This window comes from Ranitomeya variabilis, chromosome 1, assembly GCF_051348905.1.
Source record: "Ranitomeya variabilis isolate aRanVar5 chromosome 1, aRanVar5.hap1, whole genome shotgun sequence".
NCBI classification, from domain to species: domain Eukaryota; kingdom Metazoa; phylum Chordata; class Amphibia; order Anura; family Dendrobatidae; genus Ranitomeya; species Ranitomeya variabilis.
In genome coordinates this window covers 222,090,966-222,113,854 of record NC_135232.1, presented here as the reverse complement: position 1 = coordinate 222,113,854, position 22,889 = coordinate 222,090,966, and the positions used below count along the sequence as shown (strand labels likewise).

At 43.7% G+C, this 22,889-nt stretch overlaps 1 protein-coding gene across 9 annotated transcripts in view; it reads left to right on the top strand.

Annotated features, from left to right (window-relative positions):
* The window catches only part of KDM2B (lysine demethylase 2B), a 292,449-nt gene that overhangs the window by 220,865 nt on the left and 48,695 nt on the right, over nt 1-22,889 (top strand). For all 9 annotated transcript variants that reach the window (XM_077293070.1, XM_077293063.1, XM_077293056.1 and 6 more), the window contains one exon: nt 15,029-15,253. In XM_077293070.1, the coding sequence (XP_077149185.1) occupies nt 15,029-15,253 (225 nt within the window). The remainder of the gene's footprint in view (nt 1-15,028; nt 15,254-22,889) is intronic.

Sequence of the window (22,889 nt, the reverse complement as noted above, 5' to 3'; positions counted from 1 at the left end):
TATGTTTCCAAAATTGTGCAGATGTAAAGTTGACTTCTGGGAAATGTTATTTATTAACTATTTTGTGCAATATGAATCTGATTTAGGCTACTTTCACACTTCCGTTGGTACGGGGCCGTCGCCATTCGTCGGCGCGGCGTACCTATGGACGTTGTGAAATAAATGAACAACGGGGGCAGCGGATGCAGTTTTTCAACGCATCCGCTGCCCCATTGTAAGGTCCGGGGAGGAGGGGGCGGAGTTCCGGCCGCACATGCGCAGTCTGAAATGGCGGACACGTCGCACAAAAAAAGTTACATGGAAGTTTTTTTGTGCCGACGGTCCGCCAAAACACAACTCATCCGTCGCACGATGGATGTGACGTGTGGCCATACGTCGCAATGCGTCGCTAATGCAAGTCTATGGAGAAAAAACGCATCCTGCAGGCAACTTTGCAGGATGCGTTTTTTCTCCAAAACGACGCATTGCGACATATGCACTTTGACAGAAGTGTGAAAGTAGCCTAAAAGGCACAAAAATTAAAAGTTTGAAAATTGCTAAATTTTTAACATTTTTGCCAAATTTCCGTTTTTGTCATAAATAAACGCAAGTGAAAAAAAAGACATTTTACCACTAACATGTAGTACAATATGTCACGAAAAAAACAATCTCAGAATCAGTGGGATCCATTGAAGCGTTCCAGTGTTATAACCTCATAAAGTGAGTGGTCAGAATTGCAAAAATTGGCTTGTTCAATAAAGCACAAAATTGGCTCTGTCACTAAGGGGTTAAACTTTTCTCCATAATATGTGAACTTAGTGACCATGGCTGCCGGTTAGCACTAGACAAGGAGCATTTGATTTTTCTTTAAAGGGAACCTGTCAGCAGATTTTGCCGCTATAAGACGCGGCCACTGCCTTTTAGGGCTTATCTACACCATTCTATAATGTTGTGTATAAGCCCCCCGTCCGACCTGCAAGTGACGAAAAATAAGTTTTATTATACTCACCTGGGGGGGGGTGTCCGGTCCGATAGGTGTCGCAGGCGCGGGGCCTCCCATCTTCTTGCGATGCCGCCCTCCTGTTTCCTCGCTCCCCAGCATCAGCGCACCTGCGCAGGCGTACTTCTCTGACCTGTTGAGGGCAGACCAAAACCTGCGACACCCATTTTACCGGACACACCCCCCCAGGTGAGTATAATAAAATAATAAAACTTATTTTTCTTCACTTCCAGGTTGGACCGGGGGCTTATCTACCGCGTTATAGAATGCTGTAGATAAGCCCTAAAAAGCAGTGGCCGCACCTTATAGCGGCAAAATCTGCTGACAGGTTCACTTTAACCTGTGGTTCATTTATTATTAAGTGTGACCATTTCATTTTACCAATAATTTTATTAATAAACACAGAGAGGATAATTTGCATTATTCATGAGCAGGTTGGGCGGTAAGGTATGAGCTCTCGTTCCTTTCTATAAAGTCAGCCAGTGTTTTGCATGTTGTGGCTCATAGAAGAATCTGATCATGAGGAAATATTAATGAACTTTAGTATTTGCTGCTAAAATCTAACAATGTGGAGAACAGGCGGGCCTCCATATCGCATATCCAAAATTTAGCAAGTTAAAGACAAGTAGGAAAAGATAAATCCTATTCTAAATACAACTAACCACATTTGTTGTAACATGCAGTAGTGGAATTGTTCTCTCCTGAACTACGTTCATTTGATGCTGCAGATTTGACCGCAGATCTGTGGCAAAATGCTAATATTCAAATGGAATAAATGGTTAGATACACCGGTGCTCCTGATAATGATAGGTGTAAGCTGAAGCTGCTGGTGCCTAGACAGCTTCTGTGCCTAATCTGCTAATATTCAAATGGATTTGGCCAAGGTTTTTACACCACTGAATCACAAATTATTGCACAGTGTAAAATCGGCAGGTAAAATCTATGTCTTTTGAGAACACTTTGCAGATTTGTGGCTTTTTTTTTTTTGGCACATAGATTTGTTAAAAAACCTGAAGGGTTTCCTGATGCCAGCAAAGTGAGTGAGAATCCTGACGTCTCATGCACACATTGCTTATTTTTGACTTGCCGACTTGGGGCAGATTTAAATCTGCAGCATGTCAATTCTTCCAGCTTTTTTATGCAGATTTCACTTCTACTAATATGTGAGAAATAATCTACACCAAAAATGCATGTAAAAATGTGCCTATTTTACTCAGCTCTTTTCCTGCCAGGAGATGCAGAAATGGTGAAGAAATGTCTCAACCAAATATTTAACGTGTGCACATACTATGATTTGAAGATACATGACATGCTCTGCGTTTCATTCGGATTTTTCTCCTATATGTAGGTGAGGATTTGAAAACCTCATTTACTGCTAATGTACTGTTAATTTCTGCAGTTTTGCATTGCAGAATTTATATTGTAAATCCAAATTGTGAAAAAGTCTTTTTTTCCTCTTTTAACTACAGTAAAAAAAAACCATAAATATAAAAAAAAATTTCCGTGGACTTCAACAGTAGCTGTGTTCACACATTCATTGTACATGACTGTATCCTTGGGCGAGGTACTAGTCTTTCACTCCACAGCACTCTACTTGAAGATGGGGGTCCTGACTGGGTGTGTGGACTTTAGCTACGGGGATGTCACACCCCTGGCAGGTTGCATGATTCTGTTGACTTCAGCTGGCTAGGATGAAGTCTTGCAAAGTTCAATGAGGGAGACCACCACTTAAAAAAAGCAACTGTCTTTTACTGAACAAGAACTTCGTGGAAATTATGTACAACAGATAACGGATGCATAACTTCATGAACGGTTCTCTTAATACATGGAACTTCATACAGATTTTCTCTGTCTTTCATCAATTAGTCCTCTGTCTTCACCACCGCCCTGCACGGTACTTCAGGAATTTCCCTCGTCCTCAGTAACGGTACTACAGTCAGTAAGTGAGAGTCCTATACTTCAACCCACGGTTCCGCTTTCTTTTCCCCTTAGGTAAGCTACTAGGCCACTATGGCCGTTACTCAGCTTCTCTGCTGACCAACACCTTGGAACTACTGCCCGGGGCACTCTCTTCGTCTCACTTTCCCTGTGCTGAACCTTTCCATTACCTCCTGGACTTGCAAGCTTGATACTGCTTAGCTAGGCTTCCTGCCCCAGGTCCTGTTTCTGGATATTCACTCATCTTCTGTCACTTTCTCGTGCCTCATTTCTGGTTCTCGCGATCTGTTTCCTTGGTCTACAGTCACTTCACGGACATCCTCGTCATACTACTTCTTACTGATCAAACTATAGGTCTGCTCTTGCTGCAGGCGAAGCCCTCCCTATATATATGACTTCCTGACGGTATACTGTCTGTCCATTCACTTTAACCCCTCTCTTTCTGGGCTAGTCCCAACTATTAACCTTCACTCTCCCTACTGTCGGTCAGATTAGATACACATTTTCAAGGTGGGCAGTATTCTTATTCTCATCTTTTCTGCACATCATACGCTGCCATTTAAATGTTAGATTAAAAACAGAAGACTTTTTTAACAGATTAGCCTGTGTTTTATTTTAATGTTTCATCTGGTTTTCATTGTTAACCCCTTCATCCCTCCAGCCTGTTTTTACCTTCCTGATCAGGCCAAATTATACAATTCTTATCAGTTGTGGTAACAACTCTGGAACGCTTCAACAGATGCCAGTGATTCTCAAATACCGTATATACTCGAGTATAAGCCGAGATTTTCAGCCCAAATTTTTGGGCTGAAAGTGCCCCTCTCGGCTTATACTCGAGTCACGGTCGGCGGTGGGGTCGGCGGGTGAGGGGGAGAGGGCGCTGAGGCATACTCACCTAGTCCCGGCGATCCTGACGCTCCCCCTGCCTGTCACACTGTCTTCGGGTGCCGCAGCTCTTCCCCTGTTCAGCGGTCACGTGGGACCGCTCATTAGAGAAATGATTATGGACTCCACTCCCATAGGGGTGGAGCCCCATAGTCATTTCTCTAATCAGCGGTGCCGGTGACCACTGACAGAGGAAGAGCTGCGGCACCCGAAGACAGTGTGACAGGCAGGGGGAGCGCCAGGATCGCCGGGACTAGGTGAGTATTTTATATTCATCTGTCCACGTTCCACCCGCCGGGCGCCGCTCCATCTTCCCGTCCTCTGGCTCTGACTGTTCAGGTCAGAGGGCGCGATGACGCATATAGTGTGCGCGCCGCCCTCTGCCTGATCAGTCAGTGCAGAGAGACGACGGGACGCTGAGGAGCTGCAAGCAAGAGAGGTGAGTATGTGGTTTTTGGTTTTTTTTATTGCAGCAGCAGCATTATATATGGCACAGATTTATATGGCACATCTATGGGGCAACGGTGCAGAGCACTATATATGGCACAGATTTATGTGGAGTATCTATGGGGCAACGGTGCAGAGCACTGTATATGGCACAGATTTATATGGCACATCTATGGGGCAACGGTGCAGAGCACTATATATGGCACAGATTTATATGGCACATCTATGGGGCAACGGTGCAGAGCACTATATATGGCACAGATTTATATGGTACATCTATGGGGCAACGGTGCAGAGCATTATATATGGCACAGATTTATATGGCACATCTATGGGGCAACAATGAACAGTGCAGAGCATATATGGCACTGCTTTATAAGGAGCATCTATGGGGCAATAATGAACAGTGCAGAGCATATAAGGCACAGCTTTATAAGGAGCATCTATAGGGCAATAATGAACAGTGCAGAGCATATAAGGCACTGCTTTATAAGGAGCATCTATGGGGCAATAATGAACAGTGCAGAGCATATAAGGCACTGCTTTATAAGGAGCATCTATGGGGCAATAATGAACAGTGCAGAGCATATATGGCACTGCTTTATAAGGAGCATCTATGGGGCCATAATGAACGGTGCAGAGCATATATGGCACTGCTTTATATGGAGCATCTATGGGGCCATAATGAACTGTGCAGAGCATTGTATATGGGGCATCTATGGGGCCATAATGAATGGTGCAGAGCAATGGCACAGCTTTATAAGGAGCATCTATGGGGCCATAATGAACGGTGCAGAGCATTCTATATGGCACAGCTATATATGGAGCATCTATGGGGGAATAATCAACGGTATGGAGCATTATATATGGCACAGCTTTATATGGAACCTCCTTTGGGGCAATAATGAACGGTATGGAGCATCTATTTTTATTTTTGAAATTTACCAGTAGCTGCTGTATTTTCCACCCTAGGCTTATACTCGAGTCAATAAGTTTTCCCAGTTTTTTGTGGCAAAATTAGGGGGGTCGGCTTATACTCGGGTCGGCTTATACTCGAGTATATACGGTAGTTTTTTCTTGACACGTTGTACTTTGTGGTAAATTTAAGTCAATATTTTTTAAAATAATAGCAGTGTATCTAACCCCTTCAGCCCCCAATCCTGTTTTCACCTTCATGACCAGGCCAAATTTTACAATCCTGACCAGTGTCACTTTGTGGTAATAACTCTGGAAAGCTTCAATGGATCCCACGGATTCTGAGATTATTTTTTCTTGACATATTGTACTTATTGGTTGTGGTAAAATTTCTTCGAAATGACTTGCGTTTATTTGTGGGGGAAAAAAAACAAAACGGAAGTTTAGTGAACATTTTGAAAATTTTCAAACTTAATTTTTATGCTTTTAAAGCAGATCATTATATCACACAAAATAGTTACATTTGTCTACTTTACATTAGCATCATTTTTTAAACTTTTTTTTAGGACGTTAGAATGGTTAAAAGATAAGCAATTTCTCATTTTTCCATCCTGAAACAGTGTCTGCAAATTGAGATTCTTGTTTGGCTGTTATCCTAACTCATGTGACAAGGCTCGTTAAAGGGAATCTGTCACCCCAAAATCGAAGATGAGCTAAGCCCACCGGCATCAGGGGCTTATCTACAGCATTCTTGAATGCTGTAGATAAGCCCCCGATGTATCCTGAAAGATCAGAAAAACAGGTTATATTATACTCACCCAGGGGCGGTCCGGGTCTGATGGGTGTCGCGGTCCGTTCCGGGGCCTCCTATCTTCTTACGATGACGTCCTCTTCTTGTCTTCCTGCCGCGGCTCCGGCGCAGGCGTACTTTGTCTGACCTGTTGAGGGCAGAGCAAAGTACTGCAGTGCGCAGGCGCCGGGAAAGGTCAGAGAGGCCCGGCGCCTGCGCACTGCAGTACTTTGCTCTGCCCTCAACATGGCAGACAAAGTACGCCTGCGCCGGAGCACGTCAGTTATGGCCTTGGAATCCTGAGCCCTGCACTCCCACAGAAATACACTATGTTCCAAATTATTATGCAAATTATATTTTTCTCAGATTTTCCTAAAAGGTTGGGGCAAATGACAGTCAGTCTAATAAAAGTCATCACCCGTTAGATTATACATTGAATTTTATTGAGAAACCTCCCAATGATAACAGTATAATCTCCAAAATGAATAAAAACTCAAAATGCACTGTTCCAAATTATTATGCACAGTAGAATTTCTAAACATTTGATATGTTTTAAAGAACTGAAAATGCTCAATTGTGGAATTGGCAGCATGAGGTGGTCACATTCACTGAACAAAAAAGCTATTTAACTCCAAAACATCCTAACAGGCCAAGTTACATGTTAACATAGGAACCATTCTTTGATATCACCTTCACAATTCTTGGATCCATTAAACTTGTGAATTTTTGGAGAGTTTCTGCTTGTATTTCTTTGCATGAAGTCAGAATTGCCTCCCAGAGCTGCTGTTTTGGTGTGAACTGCCTCCCACCCTCATAGATCTTTTGCTTGATGATACTCCAAAGGTTCTCTATAGGGTTGAGGTCAGGGGAAGATGGTGGCCACACCATAAGTTTATCTCCTTTTATGCCCATAGCAGCCAATGACTCAGAGGTTTTCTTTGCAGCTTCAGATGGTGCGTTGTCATGCATGAAGAAGATTTTGCTCCTGAAGGCACGTTTCTTCTTTTTATACCATGGAAGAAAGTTGTCAGTCAGAAACTTTATGTACTTTGCATAGGTCAATTTCACACCTTTAGGAACCTTAAAGGGCCCTACCAGCTGTTTCCCCATGATTCCGGCCCAAAACATGACTCCTCCACTCCTTGCTGACATCGCAGCCTTGTTGGGACATGGTGGCCATCCACTACTCCATCCATCTGGACCATCCACAGTTGCTCGACACTCATCAGTAAACAAGACTGTTGGAAAATTAGTCTTCATGTATGTCTGGGCCCACTACAACCGTTTCTGCTTGTGAAAACTGTTTAGCGGTGGCCGAATAGTAGGTTTATGCACCACAGCAAGCCTTTGAAGGATCCTACACCTTGAAGTTCGAGGGACTCCAGAGGCACCAGCAGCTTCAAATATCTGTTTGCTGGTTTGTAATGGCTTTTTAACAGCTGCTCTCTTAATCCGATTAACTTGACTGGCAAAAACCGTCCTCATTCTGCCTTTATCAGCACGAACACGTCTGTGCTCAGATTCCGCCACAAATCTCTTCACAGTATGATGATCACGCTTAAGTTTTCGGGTATTATCTATTGTTTTCATCCCTTGACCAAGGCATTGCACTATTTGATGCTTTTCAGGAAGAGAGAGATCCTTTTTATTTCCGATATTGCTTGAAACCTGTGACCTGCTTAATAATGTGGAACATCATTTTTAAGTAGTTTTCCTTTAATTAGAATCACCTGGAAAACTAATTATCACATGTGTTTCAGATTGATTTCAGTGATCCATTGAGCCCTGAGACACAATACCATCCACGAGTTTATTTGAAAAACAAAACAATTAAATCTTTACTACACTGAAATCTAATTTGCATAATAATTTGGAACACAGTGTACATACCTCATCCTCCTTTCTATGGGCACTGTATTCAGGGAAATTGTAGAACATTGAGCTGAGTAAATGGAAGGTAACTTTTTTTCACTAAAATGTTGCTTTGGCCCTTAGTATTTGATTTTCAGAAGGGGTAATGAGCAAAAGCAAACATTATGTCACGCAATTTCTCCTGAGTTCCCCAATATCCCCATATATGGTCGAAAACTACTTTTGAGGCACAGTGCAAAGCTCAGAAGGGAAGAGGCGCCATAGTAGAGTGCAGATTTTGCTAGAATGGTTTGAGGGTGCCATGTCACATTGGCAGAACCGCTGAGGTGCCAGAAAAGCAGATCCCAACATAAGTGACCTCATTTTAAAAACTACACCACTCAATGAATTCATCTAACGATGCAGTGAGTATGTTGACATTTGCCTCACAGAATTTTATACCATTGGTCAGTGAAGAATGAATAATTACATTTTTACCACTAAAATTAAAACTTTTTAACTTTTATAAGGGCAAATAGGAGAAATTACAAAACAGAGATCCATTTTTTTCCTGAATGCGCCAATAACCTACATGTAATCGGGAAATACTTGTCAGGCATAGTGCGAAGCTTAGAAAGTAAGGAGTGCCATACTATAGTACAGATTTTGCGGTTATGGTTTGCAGGTGCCATGTTACATTGGCAGAGACCTTGAGGTGCCAGAGCAGAACTGCCCTCCCTAGCGCATAAGTGACCCCATTATGCAAACTACACCTTTCAATTAATTCATCTAGGGGTGCAGTGATTACGTTGACACCATGGGTGTGTCATAGAATTTTATACCATTGGGCTGTGAAGAAAAAATAATTACTGTATTTTGCTGACTATAAGACGCATCGGACCAGAAGACGCACCCCATACTTTGGGGTGGAAAATAGGGAGGAAAAAAAATGTTGGTGTCTTTAATAGTCCGTTTTAACAGTAGCTTACCGGGGAGAGCGGCGGTGGTGGAGCGGGGTCACAGGAGACAGGGTTGCTGCTTCAGGAGGCCGGAACTGGCAGGAGTTGGGCGATGCTATGGACCCTGGGCTGGGAGGCGGCAGCTGTGGGCTTTAATAAGATGTTGAGCGAAGTCCCCTTTCCCATTGATTTTCCTGTGGTGGGCTTTGGGAAAATGGCTGACGGAGGCGGCCCATTGCAAATTGAGATTTGAGCTCTACACTAAGCACTTTAGGGTTTCCATCTAAATTTTTGAATTATGTGATCCAGATGAAACCCTGAAGGAGTCATTTACTAGAATGAGGCAGTAGAGTTACCCTGGGCTCCTTCTGGCCTCTGTTCAACGATGAACAAAACTGTGGTTGACTGTGATTTTGTGCATGCCCAAAAGACAGACTCCACCGGATCATAGGCCAGACATCCCACAGGGTCTCTATTTGCTACATTATAGGTAGTCTTCCACTGGGGTTCCGTCTGATTCACGTATTTCAGATATTTACGCGGAAACCCCGATGTACACGCTCAGCGTAGAGCGCATAATGATTGTGAGCCGAGCCTTACTGCAATCTTTGGGAGGCAGAATGGACAAATCAACAGTAGTTCAAGAATTGGTTTTATTTCTTACACGGTTCCCTTTTTGGTTCATAGACCTCAAACAAGTATAGGTTCTTTTTTATTTAAGTGGTGAAAAAAATTCCAAAGTTTTGTTAAGAAAAAAAAAAAATTGTGCCATTTTCCGATACCCGTAGCGTCTCCATTTTTCGTGATCTCGGGTTGGGTGGGGGCTTATTTTTTGGGTGCCGAGCTGACGTTTTAATTGATACCATTTTGGTGCAGATACGATCTTTTGATCGCCCGTTATTGCATTTTATTGCAATGTAGCGGTGACCAAAAAAACGTAATTTTGACTTTTTTTCTCGTTACACTGTTTAACAATCTGATTAATTATTTGTTTTTTTATGTTGATAGATCGGGCGATTTTGAACGTGGCGATACCAAATATGTATATATTTGATTTTTTTTATTGTTTTATTTTGAATGGGGCTAATAGGGGGGTGATTTGAACTTTTTATATTTAATTTTATAATATTTTTTAAAAACTTTTTTTTTTTTTTAACTTTTTGCATGCTTCAATAGTCTCTCATAGAAGCTGCAGTTGTCCGATCGGCTCTGCTAGATACAGGCGGTGATCAAATCGCCTGTATGTAGCAGAAATGCTCACTTGCTATGAGCGCCGACCACCTGGCAATCTGGCTATGACAACCATAGAGGTCTGCTGGAGAACTCTAGTTGTCATGCCAACCCATTGGTGACCAGCGATCATGTGACAGGGTCACTGATAGGCGGGATTTGCGGCGCGCTTGCCGGAAGCGCAAGTTAAATGTTACTATCAGAGATTGACAGTGGCATTTAACTAACTAGTTAACAGCCGCTGGTGGATTGCGATTCCAAACGCAGCTGTTGCGGGCACATGTCAGCTGTATATATCAGCTGTCATGTGCCCGGAAAGGTTTATATGCACAGTGCATTGAAAAAAAAATTATTTTATCTGATATACCTGTAGTGTAAAGGAAATGATTTTCTAAATATGTAAGGGGTAATGTTTATCCTTGTGGAGAGTGATGTGCCTATCCTGGCATGCCGGTGTGAGGACTCGGAGGCTTTTAAGCAATGCAATGCTCCATTGGGAAATTAAGTATGCAAATTGCCATAGAAATGGAACTTGAACCCTAGTGCCAACTATTGGAAGTTTGCAGTCATACATGTACTCACAAAATTAGAATATCATCAAAAAGTTAATTTATTTCAGTTCTTCAATACAAAAAGTGAAACTCGTATATAGCGTCATTACAAACAGATGATCTATTTCAAGTGTTTATTTCTGTTAATGTTGATGATTATGGCTTACAGCCAATGAAAACCAAAAGTCATTATCTCAGTAAATTAGAATACTTTACAACACCAGCTTGAAAAATGACTTTAAAATCTGAAATGTTGGCCTACTGAAATGTATGTTCAGTAAATGCACTCAGTACTTGGTCAGGGCTCCTTTTGCATCAATTACTGCATCAATGCGGCGTGTCATGGAGGTGCCTGTGGCACTGCTGAGGTGTTATGGAAAACCAGGTTGCTTTGATAGCAGCCTTCAGCTCGTCTGCATTGTTGGGTCTGGTGTCTCATCTTCCTCTTGACAATACCCCATAGATTCTCTATGGGGTTTTTATCCGCTAGGCCTCTTACATTCCAACTCAATATTTTAATGCGGTCCCCATCATACGGCTCATCATCATTCATAGTATCCACTTTTCCAAGTATGAGCTGTCTAATCCCTCCCCCCCACCAACTCCCAACTTGCCCCCCTAACCCACCCAATACAACACATTCTTCCTCTCATCAAGAGTGGGGCTCCAGCGCCCATTGTGAACACTCTCTCTTACTTAACCCTCTCCATGCGCCTCCCGCTGCAGTAACAATCTGAATTTCCCACAGTTTTTGTTTTTTCCAACATTCCAACTTAAACAAACGTAGAGAAATTGCCAAACCAATTTGCAGTACCCAGCATAACCCACCTCCCCCATACTTATTAATCGTTACTATCCCCTCCGGTCAATCACTCAATATGGCACAGCCGAGCCCTCAACAGCTGCTTAACCCTTTAACCAATGTGCCATTAAACGCAAATCCCTCCTCCAGCAACAGAGAAACAACTTCCGTCCGGATCTCGCCGAAATGTTAATCGCCCTTTCCCTTAAGTTTTTTCGCATTAGTATCAATCCACTGGGTAGCGTCCTCTGGTGTCAGGAAAAAGTGGATCTTATCAAAAGCCACCAGTCTCAACTTTGCAGGGAACAGCATAGAGTATTGCACTCCTAGTTCCCTCAGTCGTCTCTTAACCCCAGTGAACTTCATCCTCTGTTTCTGAACCACAGCAGAATAATCCGGGTAGATGGCAATCTTTTGACTTCCAGCCGTCAGATCCTCCATTTCTCTAGCCTTTCTGAGGATAATGTCTCTGTCCCTGTAGTTCAGTATTTTGGCAAGCATGGTACGGGGATTCGCTCCTGGGGCAGGGGGCTGCGGCGGGACCCTATGAGCTCTTTCAACAGCAAATACTTTTGTCAGCACTGTGCCACCAATTTTCTCCAGCAGCCAGCTTTCAACAAACTGGGGTTTCTCCCCTCAGTCTTTTCAGGCAGCCCCACTATACGTATATTATTCCTTCTGGATCTATTTTCCAGATCCTCATCCTTAGCAGCGAGCTCTGATATTGCTTGGGCGAACTTTTTCTCAGCTTTTTGCAGTTTAACTTTGTGGTCTTCTGCCGTGCTCACCCTCTCCTCCACCGCTCCCATACGTCTGTCCATCTTTTGCAGGGCTGCATTATTCTGTGCTGTGTCCCCTTTTACCTCCTGCATCTGCAGGGCTAGGGAATTCAAGGATTGCTGGCACGAGGATATCAGCACACCAACGTCTCTGAAGGTCGGCTCCTCTTTCTGCATTAAGCCTTCAGGTCCAACCCCCCCCCCCCGCCCCCACCACGCTGCCTCTCTCCTTCCCCCTCTGTACCTCATGTTGTGCAGCCAGGACTGTATCCTCCTCCTTATCAGCTCCTGGTCCGGTTCCTTGCTCTGCCTCCTCTGCAGCTTCCACTCTGGCATACTGCTGAAGCTTCGCCGCCACCTCCATACGCCGTTGACATGCGGCGTTCTCCCTGTCAGCTTCTTCTCTGACCTTGGCGCCATCTTGGCTGGCTTCTGCATCACCAGCACCTGCATCCTTCTGCCTCTGTCTAGTCATTGCCTCTGATGCCGGATCCACCACTCAGCACCGCTTTGCTCCCCAGACCTTCAGCTAACCGGTTTGTGGCAAAAAAAAGTCCGGTAATCAACGTTTGCACAGGATATTTGTCCCTTTAGCAGCGGGAGTACTCTTCCCTGTGTCCACTCACATGGCCACCTAGGACACACCCCCTGTCTATGGGGTTAAGGTCAGGTGAGTTTGCTGGCCAATCAAGCAGAGTATTACTGTTGTTTTTAAACCAGGTTTTGGTACTTTTGGCAGTGTGGACAGGTGCCAAGTCCTGCTGGAGAATGAAATTTCCATCTCCAAAAAGCTTGTTGGCAGAGGGAAGCATGAAGTGCTCTAAAATTTCCTGGTAGACGGCTGCGCTGACTTTGGTCTTGATAAAACGCAGTGGACCTACACCAGCAGATGACATGGCTCCCCAAACCATCACAGATTGTGGAAACTTCACACTAGACCTCAAGCAGCTTGGATTGTGGCCTCTCCACTCTTCTTCCAGACTCTTGGACCTTGATTTCCAAATGAAATGCAAACTTTACTTTCATCTGAAAACAACACCTTGGACCACTGAGCAACAGTCCAGTTCTTTTTCTCCTTGGCCCAGGTAAGACGCTTCTGGCGTTGGCTATTGATCATGAGTGGCTTGACACAAGGAATGCGACGCTTGTAGCCCATGTCCTGGATACATCTGTGTGTGGTGGCTCTTGCAGCAATGACTCCAGCAGCCGTCCAATCCTTGTGAATCTCCCCCAGACTTTTCTGTGGCTTTTTCTTAACAATCCTTTCAAGGCTGTGGTTATCCCAGTTGCTTGTGCACCTTTTTCTACCACACTTTTTCCTTCCACTCAACTTTCCATTAATATGCTTGGATATAGCACTCTGTGAACAGCCAGCTTCTTTAGCAATTACCTTTTGTGGCTTACCCTCCTTGTGGAGTGTGTCAATGACTGCCTTCTGGACATCTGTCAAGTCAGCAGTCTTCCCCATGATTGTGGAGCCTGTCGAAACAGACTAAGGGACCTTTTTAAACGCTTAGGAAGCCTTTGCATGTGTTTTTTGTTAATCTAATTTACTGAGATAATGACTTTTGGGCTTTCATTGGCTGTAAGCCATAATCAACATTAACAGAAATAAACACGTGAAATAGATCACTCTGTTTGTAATGTTACTCTATGTAATGAGTTTCACTTTTTGTATTGAAGAACTGAAATAAATTAACTTTTAATTTTGTGAGAAGCACGTGTGTGTGTGTGTGTATAATTATATTTTCATATATTGCACACGGACATATTCTTAATCTTGAAGCAAACAGTAAAACTGGAGAGACAAAAAGCGCAAATGGGGTCTTAACTGGTGTTAGTGGTGTAAAATATAATATGCTCACCTGATGGGGTTGTGATTGTCGTATAGAATCATGTAAGGGCTGCGGCAGGACCACCAATGGGATACGATGCAATAAATGAGAAATATGGTGATTATGTCAATGCGTTTAAAGGTTTTCAAACATCTTTATCAGGACTAAACCACAATGAAGACTATTCTTAGGCTGGGCTACATGGAAAACCATTAGTTGCCCTATATACTACAATAATGTGATTAAACAGTGTCTGGTTCAAATCTCCTAAGGGGACTGAAAATAAAGTAAAAAAAACAATTTTTTAATATAAAAATTCAAGTCCGTACCTTTTTCTTAGTTTAAAAATTAATTACTAACAAAAATAAATATACCGTATATTGCAACATCTGTAAAAATCTGATTCATCAAAATGTAAAATTACTTATCCTGTATAGTAAAGCAAAAATGAAAATTGTATAGGTCTCAGAAAATGGATATACAAACACTCCAAATTTAAAAAAAAAAAGAAGCATTGCATCTTAACTAGCAGGAGGCACAGCTTCGGAACTGAGGGGCATAGAAAAAAATAAAACCCTGTTCCAGAATCAATGGATCAGCGGCGATTTGAGAAGGTACTCAAACCTTTGCGTTTATAGTGATGTCAGATTTGTAGTAACAGGAACAATTATATTGCCAGGTAATTTTTTTTTTTATTATCTCTTGACTGCTGTAAACATCCCAAAAAACCAAACTGTCATGCATCTATGATGACAGACAATGAAGTTTATGGCTCTTTGAAGAGGTGGCGTTAAAAACGAATACACAGAAAGGAAAATCTCTTGGTTGTGAAAAAGTTGGATAAATTATAGTTGGACATAATCCTTTATCTCAGAATCTTCAGCTACTTTTGCTCTATACGTTTTGCTCCATACGTTTCTGCTGACAAATCGGACACCATTTGTTCAATGTGACAGGTTCCCATAACGTTGGGCCGTACTGTACGTAAAAGATGCAGGAGTTAAAGTTGTCTTATTTTTACTCTTTTATAAGTTGCATATGATTTTTTTTTTCATATATATATGTAGAACCGAGCTGTGGGAAGACCAAAAGGTAAACTTTCCACCTCTCCTGCCGTGAAATTATCTGCTAACAGGACCAGTGCTGGAGCACGCAGAAGACGGACAAGATGCCGGAAATGTGAAGCATGCTTGCGCACAGAATGTGGGGAGTGTCACTTTTGCAAAGACATGAAGAAATTTGGGGGACCAGGACGGATGAAACAGTCATGTATTATGCGGCAATGTATAGCTGTAAGTAATTCTTTTTCAGCAAATTTGGATATGTATATTGTGGTATTTTGTTTTTTTTTACATTTTGTAGCCAATTTGTTTCAATAAACAAAATTACAAACTTTTTTAGGGTATGTGCACACGGTCAGTAAACGCTGTGGGTCGGACGTTGCGTAATTGCACAGTGTCCAGATGTTACAGCATAGTGGATGGGATTTCAAGAAATCCCATGTCCACCATGCGTCCAGAGACGCCCGCCGCTCACCTGCGGAGACAGACATGCGTCGCATCTTTCCAGACCGCATCATGTCTAGACTCGTGTCTCCGCAAGATAATTATCACCCATACAATGTATTGGACACTGTGAATCTGCACGGTACTGTGAATCTGCACGGTTCAGTGAACACATGCGGATTCACCTGCGTCCAAAGCACTGCCAATTACCGAACGTGTGCACCTGACCTTATAGTCTAAAAATGCATCTAGCTGCTACACAAGAAAAAGCACTAAATAATGGATAGATTCACAGTTGTGGTTGGTTCAAATGCAGAAAGCTATGTGTGACTGTGCAGCTCCAGTGCCCAATCACTGTGCAGGGTGAGCTTTGTTCATATCACATTGAGAAATATTCCATGTATACATCAATCAGAAGGCTCAAATTGTACTGGTGATGGAAAACACTAATATACCACTTTATGGGCGTACAGTATCATATATTGCCCATCAGGGAGCCTTTTTGCTTGACTTGTCTATTACCTCCCCCTTGAGGGTATGTGCACACGGTGCGGATTTTGCTGCGGGTCCGTAGCAGTTTCCCATGGGTTTACAGTATAATGTAAACCTATCGGAAACGAAATCTGCAGTGCACATGCTGCGGAAAAAAACACGCGGAAACGCAGCGGTTTACATTCCGCAGCATGTCAATTCTTTGTGCGGATTCCGCTGCGGGTTTACACCTGCTCCATAATAGAAAACTGCAGGTGTAAACCCGCAGTAGAAACCGCGATAAATCCGCAGGAAAAAACGCAGCGGTTTTGCCCTGAAATCCGCTGCGAGAAATCCACAGCCCTCAGATACGTGTGCACATACCCTAAGGCCCACTTGTGTATCCTGTGCACATTTTCATGTATACTCACATTGTACACACCTATATAAAATAAGCACATGCCAATACATTACTTGCACGTTATGCATGTGTATACATTACATAATACAAACATGCACACAAGCCTGAAGAAAATGTACTTGTACAAATGACGCATACATATACACAATGAACATGTCTATCACAAAAAATGTAAGAGGACCAGACTATTTTATTCATTCATTCATACTTCTAACAGTCAAACCTTTTTTTTCTTCAGTTTTGCTGTTAAGTTCTTATTTTTATGAGACCAGCTGTAGTGTTTTTATAAGTGTAATTTTGCTAAACCTGTATCTAAGCATTACAATTGTATAAACCTATTTATGGGTTTAATAGGAAAAAAAACATACCATTATTTGAATCATTTACCAATCACCAAAATAATCTGTTTACTGTATTGCACAGGTTGTTAGGATTTCAGGGATGCCAAATATTTTGTTGCTATTTGCTAATTTGTGATGTTTATTTTTAAAAGGTGTATGAGAGGGAATCTGAATGTAGTCAATCGTGATGCCCAAACCCTGGACAACATGAATCAGAGCTTGGCTGCACGATTACAGCCAGTTATGCATTTTCCTGAAATGCTCTAGCGATTCAGAGAAAACATGCTGTGAAAATCCAAACAGAGACCATAAGAAGAGACTAATGTGTCTGATGCGGTTTCTGGCTGGATTCTCCCTGCCCCGTGTGGCTCACATGTGTTCACAGGAAGAGACCTGTCAATCATCTGGAGTTGGAGTGTGGAGAATCCAGCCAGGAATTGCATCAGGCTCATCTTTTCTCTTCTAATGAACTCAAGCTGGATTTTCAAACCATTTTCTATAAAACTCTGAAACGTTAATTGGGCAACCAGGCTCTGATTTATGCTGGTCACGGTTTGGACAGCACAAATCAAGTGACAGTTCCTCTTAACCCCTTAATGACCGCCAATACGTCTTTTAACTGACCTGAGATATGAGAGAATAGCCTCCCCATACAGGTGACAATCCAGCAGCCATGATCAGTATTTGCACCTTCCAAATCTGTTTAACCCCTTAGATGCTGCTATCAATAGTGACTGCATCATTAGAAATGGTTAACAGCGTGTGGGGGCTTCCTCTTTATCCAAACTGGTGCCCTTAGATCATGATTTTGTGGTTCTGATGTTTGCGATGGCAATTCACGTCCAAATAGCGGCCTTAGAGTCTGACGGCTGTAGTAATCTGTTCAGAAGTTAGAGGCATTTAGGTGGTACAAATACACATTTTCATTTCTGTCATGCCACTTTGCATGAATTTCTGTAAAGCACCTGAAGGGTTAATAAACTACCTGACAGCAGTTTTCAATATGTCTAGAGGTGCTGTTTTTAAAATGGTATCACGTTTGGGGGTTTTCCAATATATGAGACCCCTAAAGTCACTTCAAACATGGATAAGTCCCTAAAAAATAAATTTTGTAAATTTCCTTGAAAAAAATGAAAAATTGCTGCAACATTTTTAATCCTCCTAAAATGCTAACAAAATAAAATAACATTTTACAAATGGTGCTGAGGTAAAGCAGACATGTGGGAAATGTTATTTATTAATGGTTTGCTGTGGTATGACCATCTGGATTAAAGGGATAATCATTCAAATTTAGATTGCTAATTTTTTAACATTTTTCTCAAATTTTTGATATTTTTTATAAATAAACACAAAACATATTGACCTAAATTTACCATTATCACAAAGTATAATGTGTCACGAAAAAACAGTCTCAAAATCACTGGGATTTGTTGAAGCGTTGCAGAGTTATTACCACATAAAGTGACACTGGTCAGATTTCAAAAATTTGGCTCTGTCACTAAGGGGTTAAGGCTATGTGCACATGTCAGGATTTTCTGCAGAATTTTCCTGAAAAAAAAACTGGACTTTTTCTGCAGGAAATCCGCATGCGTTTTTTGTGCGTTTTTTCCGGAGCTTCCCAATACATTAAAAAGCGAAAAATCCACAAAATTAATGAACATGCTGCTTTTTTTACCGCGATGCGTTTTTTGTTTTTTTTTTCGTGGAAAAAAAATGCATCATGTGCACAAAAATTGCAGAATGCATTAAAAATGATGGAATGCTTATGTATGCATTATTTTTTCCGCGGAAAACGACTGAAAAAACGCAAAAAAATTTGAAAAATCCTGAACGTGTGCACATAGCCTAAAGGTGGGTTTCCTGGGCTCTAGACCAATTTATACTGTCATTCTATGTGCACACTGTCATGAGTTCTCTCTATTTACCAGCATGAATGGGCGATTTGCATACGTGTGATATCTAACAGATGCAGATGAGAATCTAGTCTGCATGTGATTACATTATGACTGGATTCTCATACACTTCTCTGAGAGATCACATGATGACTAGATTATAATCTGAGATCACATGACAACTAGGGTTTCATTTACTTTGAGAGAAGTAGATGAGAATTTAATCGTCAAGCAATTACAAGTATGCAAATCGCATACTTGAGCTGGAAATACATGGGAATCTTAACAGTGTGCACATACTGAATGTGGAAATTTGTCAAGAGTCTGAAAAAAATGTGAAATATTTTTCATTATATTTTTGAAGGAAAAAAATGACTCTTATAAATAGAAAAATAGAAAAAAGAAGGCAGCACTCCAGATCCTTTTCAAAGTGAAAACGTGTCTAGTTTATTCAAACCCACATCTCTGTGCGACGTTTCGGCTCACACTGAGCCTTTCTCGAGCACACACACACTCCTGTGACGCCAGCCTCAGGCAGAGCAAATTTGCATACTTAGCAGTTCTCCCCGTGGCTTACTGCTAAAGCTGCTGCCTAACATGCTAGAGGCTCTGAGTTTGAATCCTGGGGAAGAACATACGCCGAGCAAGCAAATGACTTTATATCTAGTTAATAATATGTTATTTAATGAGCGAAGATGATGGGGGCCCTTCACCCATTGTCATCAGTCAGAGAAAGACAGAGGAAACAACAAGAACACATCAGTGTCCTGACTGAGCAACATGAGCTTGACTACGCCTCCTACCCCTATGTGCTGCTGTGCAGATGAGTCCGCACAATGCGCTATGTGCACCCCTGGCTCTCATTTTGTTTATTTTTTCCCCCCCTTAATCTGGTTAAAATATTACCTACAACACCATAAAGCAAATAATTTCAGTTTTACCAACATTTACACATTTGTCAAATGGACTCCATTATATACAACAAATGTGGGCTCTTACGTGATATGAACAAAGCATTACCCAAGATCTCCATTTCAGGATGGACAGTTATCGGTCATTCTGTTCTACAGCTCGGCTTATGCGCCTGTGTGAACGTTACGTTTGGAGATTTCAGTTTTCTTTCTTTTCTGTTTCTTGTAATTAAAGCTAGGTACAGGTCTGTGCTTTTAACCCCTTCCCGACCCATGACGCCACGTAGGCGTCATGAAAACCCGTGCCAATCCGACCCATGACGCCTATGTGGCGTCATGGAATGATCGCGTCCCTGCAGATCGGGTGAAGGGGTTAACTCCTATTTTACCCGATCTGCAGGGAGAGGGGGAGTGGTACTTCAGCCCAGGGGGGGTGGCTTCACCCCCCCGTGGCTACGATCGCTCTGATTGGCTGTTGAAAGTGAAACTGCCAATCAGAGCGATTTGTAATATTTCACCTAAAAAAATGGTGAAATATTACAATCCAGCCATGGCCGATGCTGCAATATCATCGGCCATGGCTGGAAATACTGAAGTACCCCCCCCCCACGCCCACCGATCGCCCCCCCCGTCCTCTGTTATGGGGTCCGGTCCCCTCCGTCCGCCTGCCGGCTCCCCCGTCCTCCTGTCCGCTCCCTCCTTGCCCAGACCCACCCCCCCTGTGCTCCGTTCCCCCCCCCCGTGCTCCGATCCACCCCCCCCACCACCCCTTCATACTTACCGATCCTCCCGGTGTCCGTCCGTCTCCTCGCTGGGCGCCGCCATGTTGGAAAATGGCGGGCGCATGCTCAGTGCGCCCGCCGAATCTGCCAGTCGGCAGATTCCTTACAGGTACATTTTGATCGCTGTGGTAGGTTCTATCACAGCGATCAAAATAAAAAAATAATAAATAACCCCCCCCCCCCTTTATCACCCCCATAGGGACAATAATAAAATAAAGAATTTTATTTTTTTTTTTTTTTCCTCTAGGGTTAGGATTAGAACTAGGGTTAGAACTAGGGGTAGGGTTAGGGGTAGGGTTAGGGTTACGGGTAGGGTAATTAGGGGTAGGGTTATGGCATGTGCACACAGAGCGGATCGGCCGTGGATCCGCAGCGGATCGGCCGTGGATCCGCAGCGGATCGGCCGCGGATCCGCAGCGGATCGGCAGCGGATCGGACGCGGATCCGCAGCGGATCGGCCGCGGATCCGCAGCGGATCGGCCGCGGATCCGCAGCGGATCGGCCGCGGATCCGCAGCGGATCGGCAGCGGATCCGCAGCGGATCCGCAGCGGATCCGCAGCGGATGGGCCGCGGATCGGCAGCGGATCCGCAGCGGATCGGCAGCGGATCCGCAGCGGATCGGCCGCGGATCCGCAGCGGATCGGCAGCGGATCGGCAGCGGATCCGCAGCGGATCGGCCGCGGATCCGCAGCGGGTCGGCAGCGGATTGGCAGCGGATCGGCCGCGGATCCGCAGCGGATCGGCAGCGGATCCGCAGCGGATCGGCAGCGGATCCGCAGCGGATTGGCAGCGGATCCGCAGCGGATGGGCCGCGGATCTGCAGCGGATCCGCAGCAGATTGGCAGCGGATCCGCAGCGGATTCGCAGCGGATCCGCAGCGGATTGGCCGCGGATCCGCAGCGGATTGGCCGCGGATCCGCAGCGGATTGGCCGCGGATCCGCAGCGGATTGGCCGCTGCGAATTCGAAGCAGTTTTCCATCAGGTTTACAGTACCATGTACACCTAAGGAAAACCAAATCCGCTGTGCCCATGGTGCGGAAAATTCCGTGCAGAAACGCTGCGTTGTATTTTCCGCAGCATGTCAATTCTTTGCGCGGATTCCGCAACGTTTTACACCTGTTCCTCAATAGGAATCCGCAGGTGAAATCCGCACAAAAAAACACTGGAAATCTGCTGTAAATCCGCAGGTAAAACGCAGTGCCTTTTACCTGCAGATTTTTCAAAAATCGTGCGGAAAAATCTCACACGAATTCGCAACGTGGGCACATAGCCTTAGGGTTAGGGTTGGAATTAGAGTTAGGGTTGGAATTAGGGCTAGGGTTTGAAATAGGGTTAAGATTAGGCTTGTGGTTAGGGTTACGGATAGGGTTAGGGGTGTGTTGGGGTTACAGTTGTGGTTAGGGTTGGGATTAGGGCTACGGTTGGGATTAGGGTTAGGATTAGGGTTGGAATTAGGGTTACGGGTGTGTTGCGGTTAGGGTTGTGGTTAGGGGTGTGTTGGGGTTAGGTTTGTGATTAGGGTTATGGCTACAGTTGGGATTAGGATTAGGGGTGTGTTGGGGTTAGTGTTGAAGTTAGAATTGAGGGGTTTCCACTGTTTAGGCACATCAGGGGTCTCCAAACGCAACATGGCGCCACCATTGATTCCAGCCAATCTTGCATTCAAAAAGTCAAATGGTGCTCCCTCCCTTCCAAGCCCCGACGTGCGCCCAAACAGTGGTTTACCCCCACATTTGGGGTACCAGCGTACTCAGGACAAACTGGGCAACAACTGTTGGGGTCCAATTTCTCCTGTTACCCTTGCAAAAATAAAAAATTACTTGCTAAAACATAATTTTTGAGGAAAGAACAATTATTTTTTATTTTCACGGCTCTGCGTTATAAACTTCTGTGAAGCACTTGGGGGTTGAAAGTGCTCACCACACATCTAGATAAGTTCCTACGGGGGTCTAGTTTCCAAAATGGGGTCACTTGTGGGGTGTTTCTACTGTTTAGGCACATCAGGGGCTCTGCAAATGCAATGTGACGCCCGCAGACCATTCCATCAAAGTCTGCATTTCAAATGTCACTACTTCCCTTCCGAGCCCTGACGTGCGCCCAAACAGTGGTTTACCCCCACATATGGGGTATCAGCATACTCACAACAAACTGGGCAACAAATATTGGGGTCCAAATTCTCCTGTTACCCTTGTGAAAATAAAAAATTGCTTGCTAAAACATCTTTTTTGAGGAAAGAAAAATGATTTTTTATTTTCACGGCTCTGCGTTGTAAACTTCTGTGAAGCACTTGGGGGTTGAACGTGCTCACCACACATCTAGATAAGTTCCTTCGGGGGTCTAGTTTCCAAAATGGGGTCACTTGTGGGGTGTTTCTACTGTTTAGGCACATCAGGGGCTCTGCAAATGCAATGTGACGCCCGCAGACCATTCCATCAAAGTCTGCATTTCAAATGTCACTACTTCCCTTCCGAGCCCTGACGTGCGCCCAAACAGTGGTTTACCCCCACATATGGGGTATCAGCATACTCACAACAAACTGGGCAACAAATATTGGGGTCCAAATTCTCCTGTTACCCTTGTGAAAATAAAAAATTGCTTGCTAA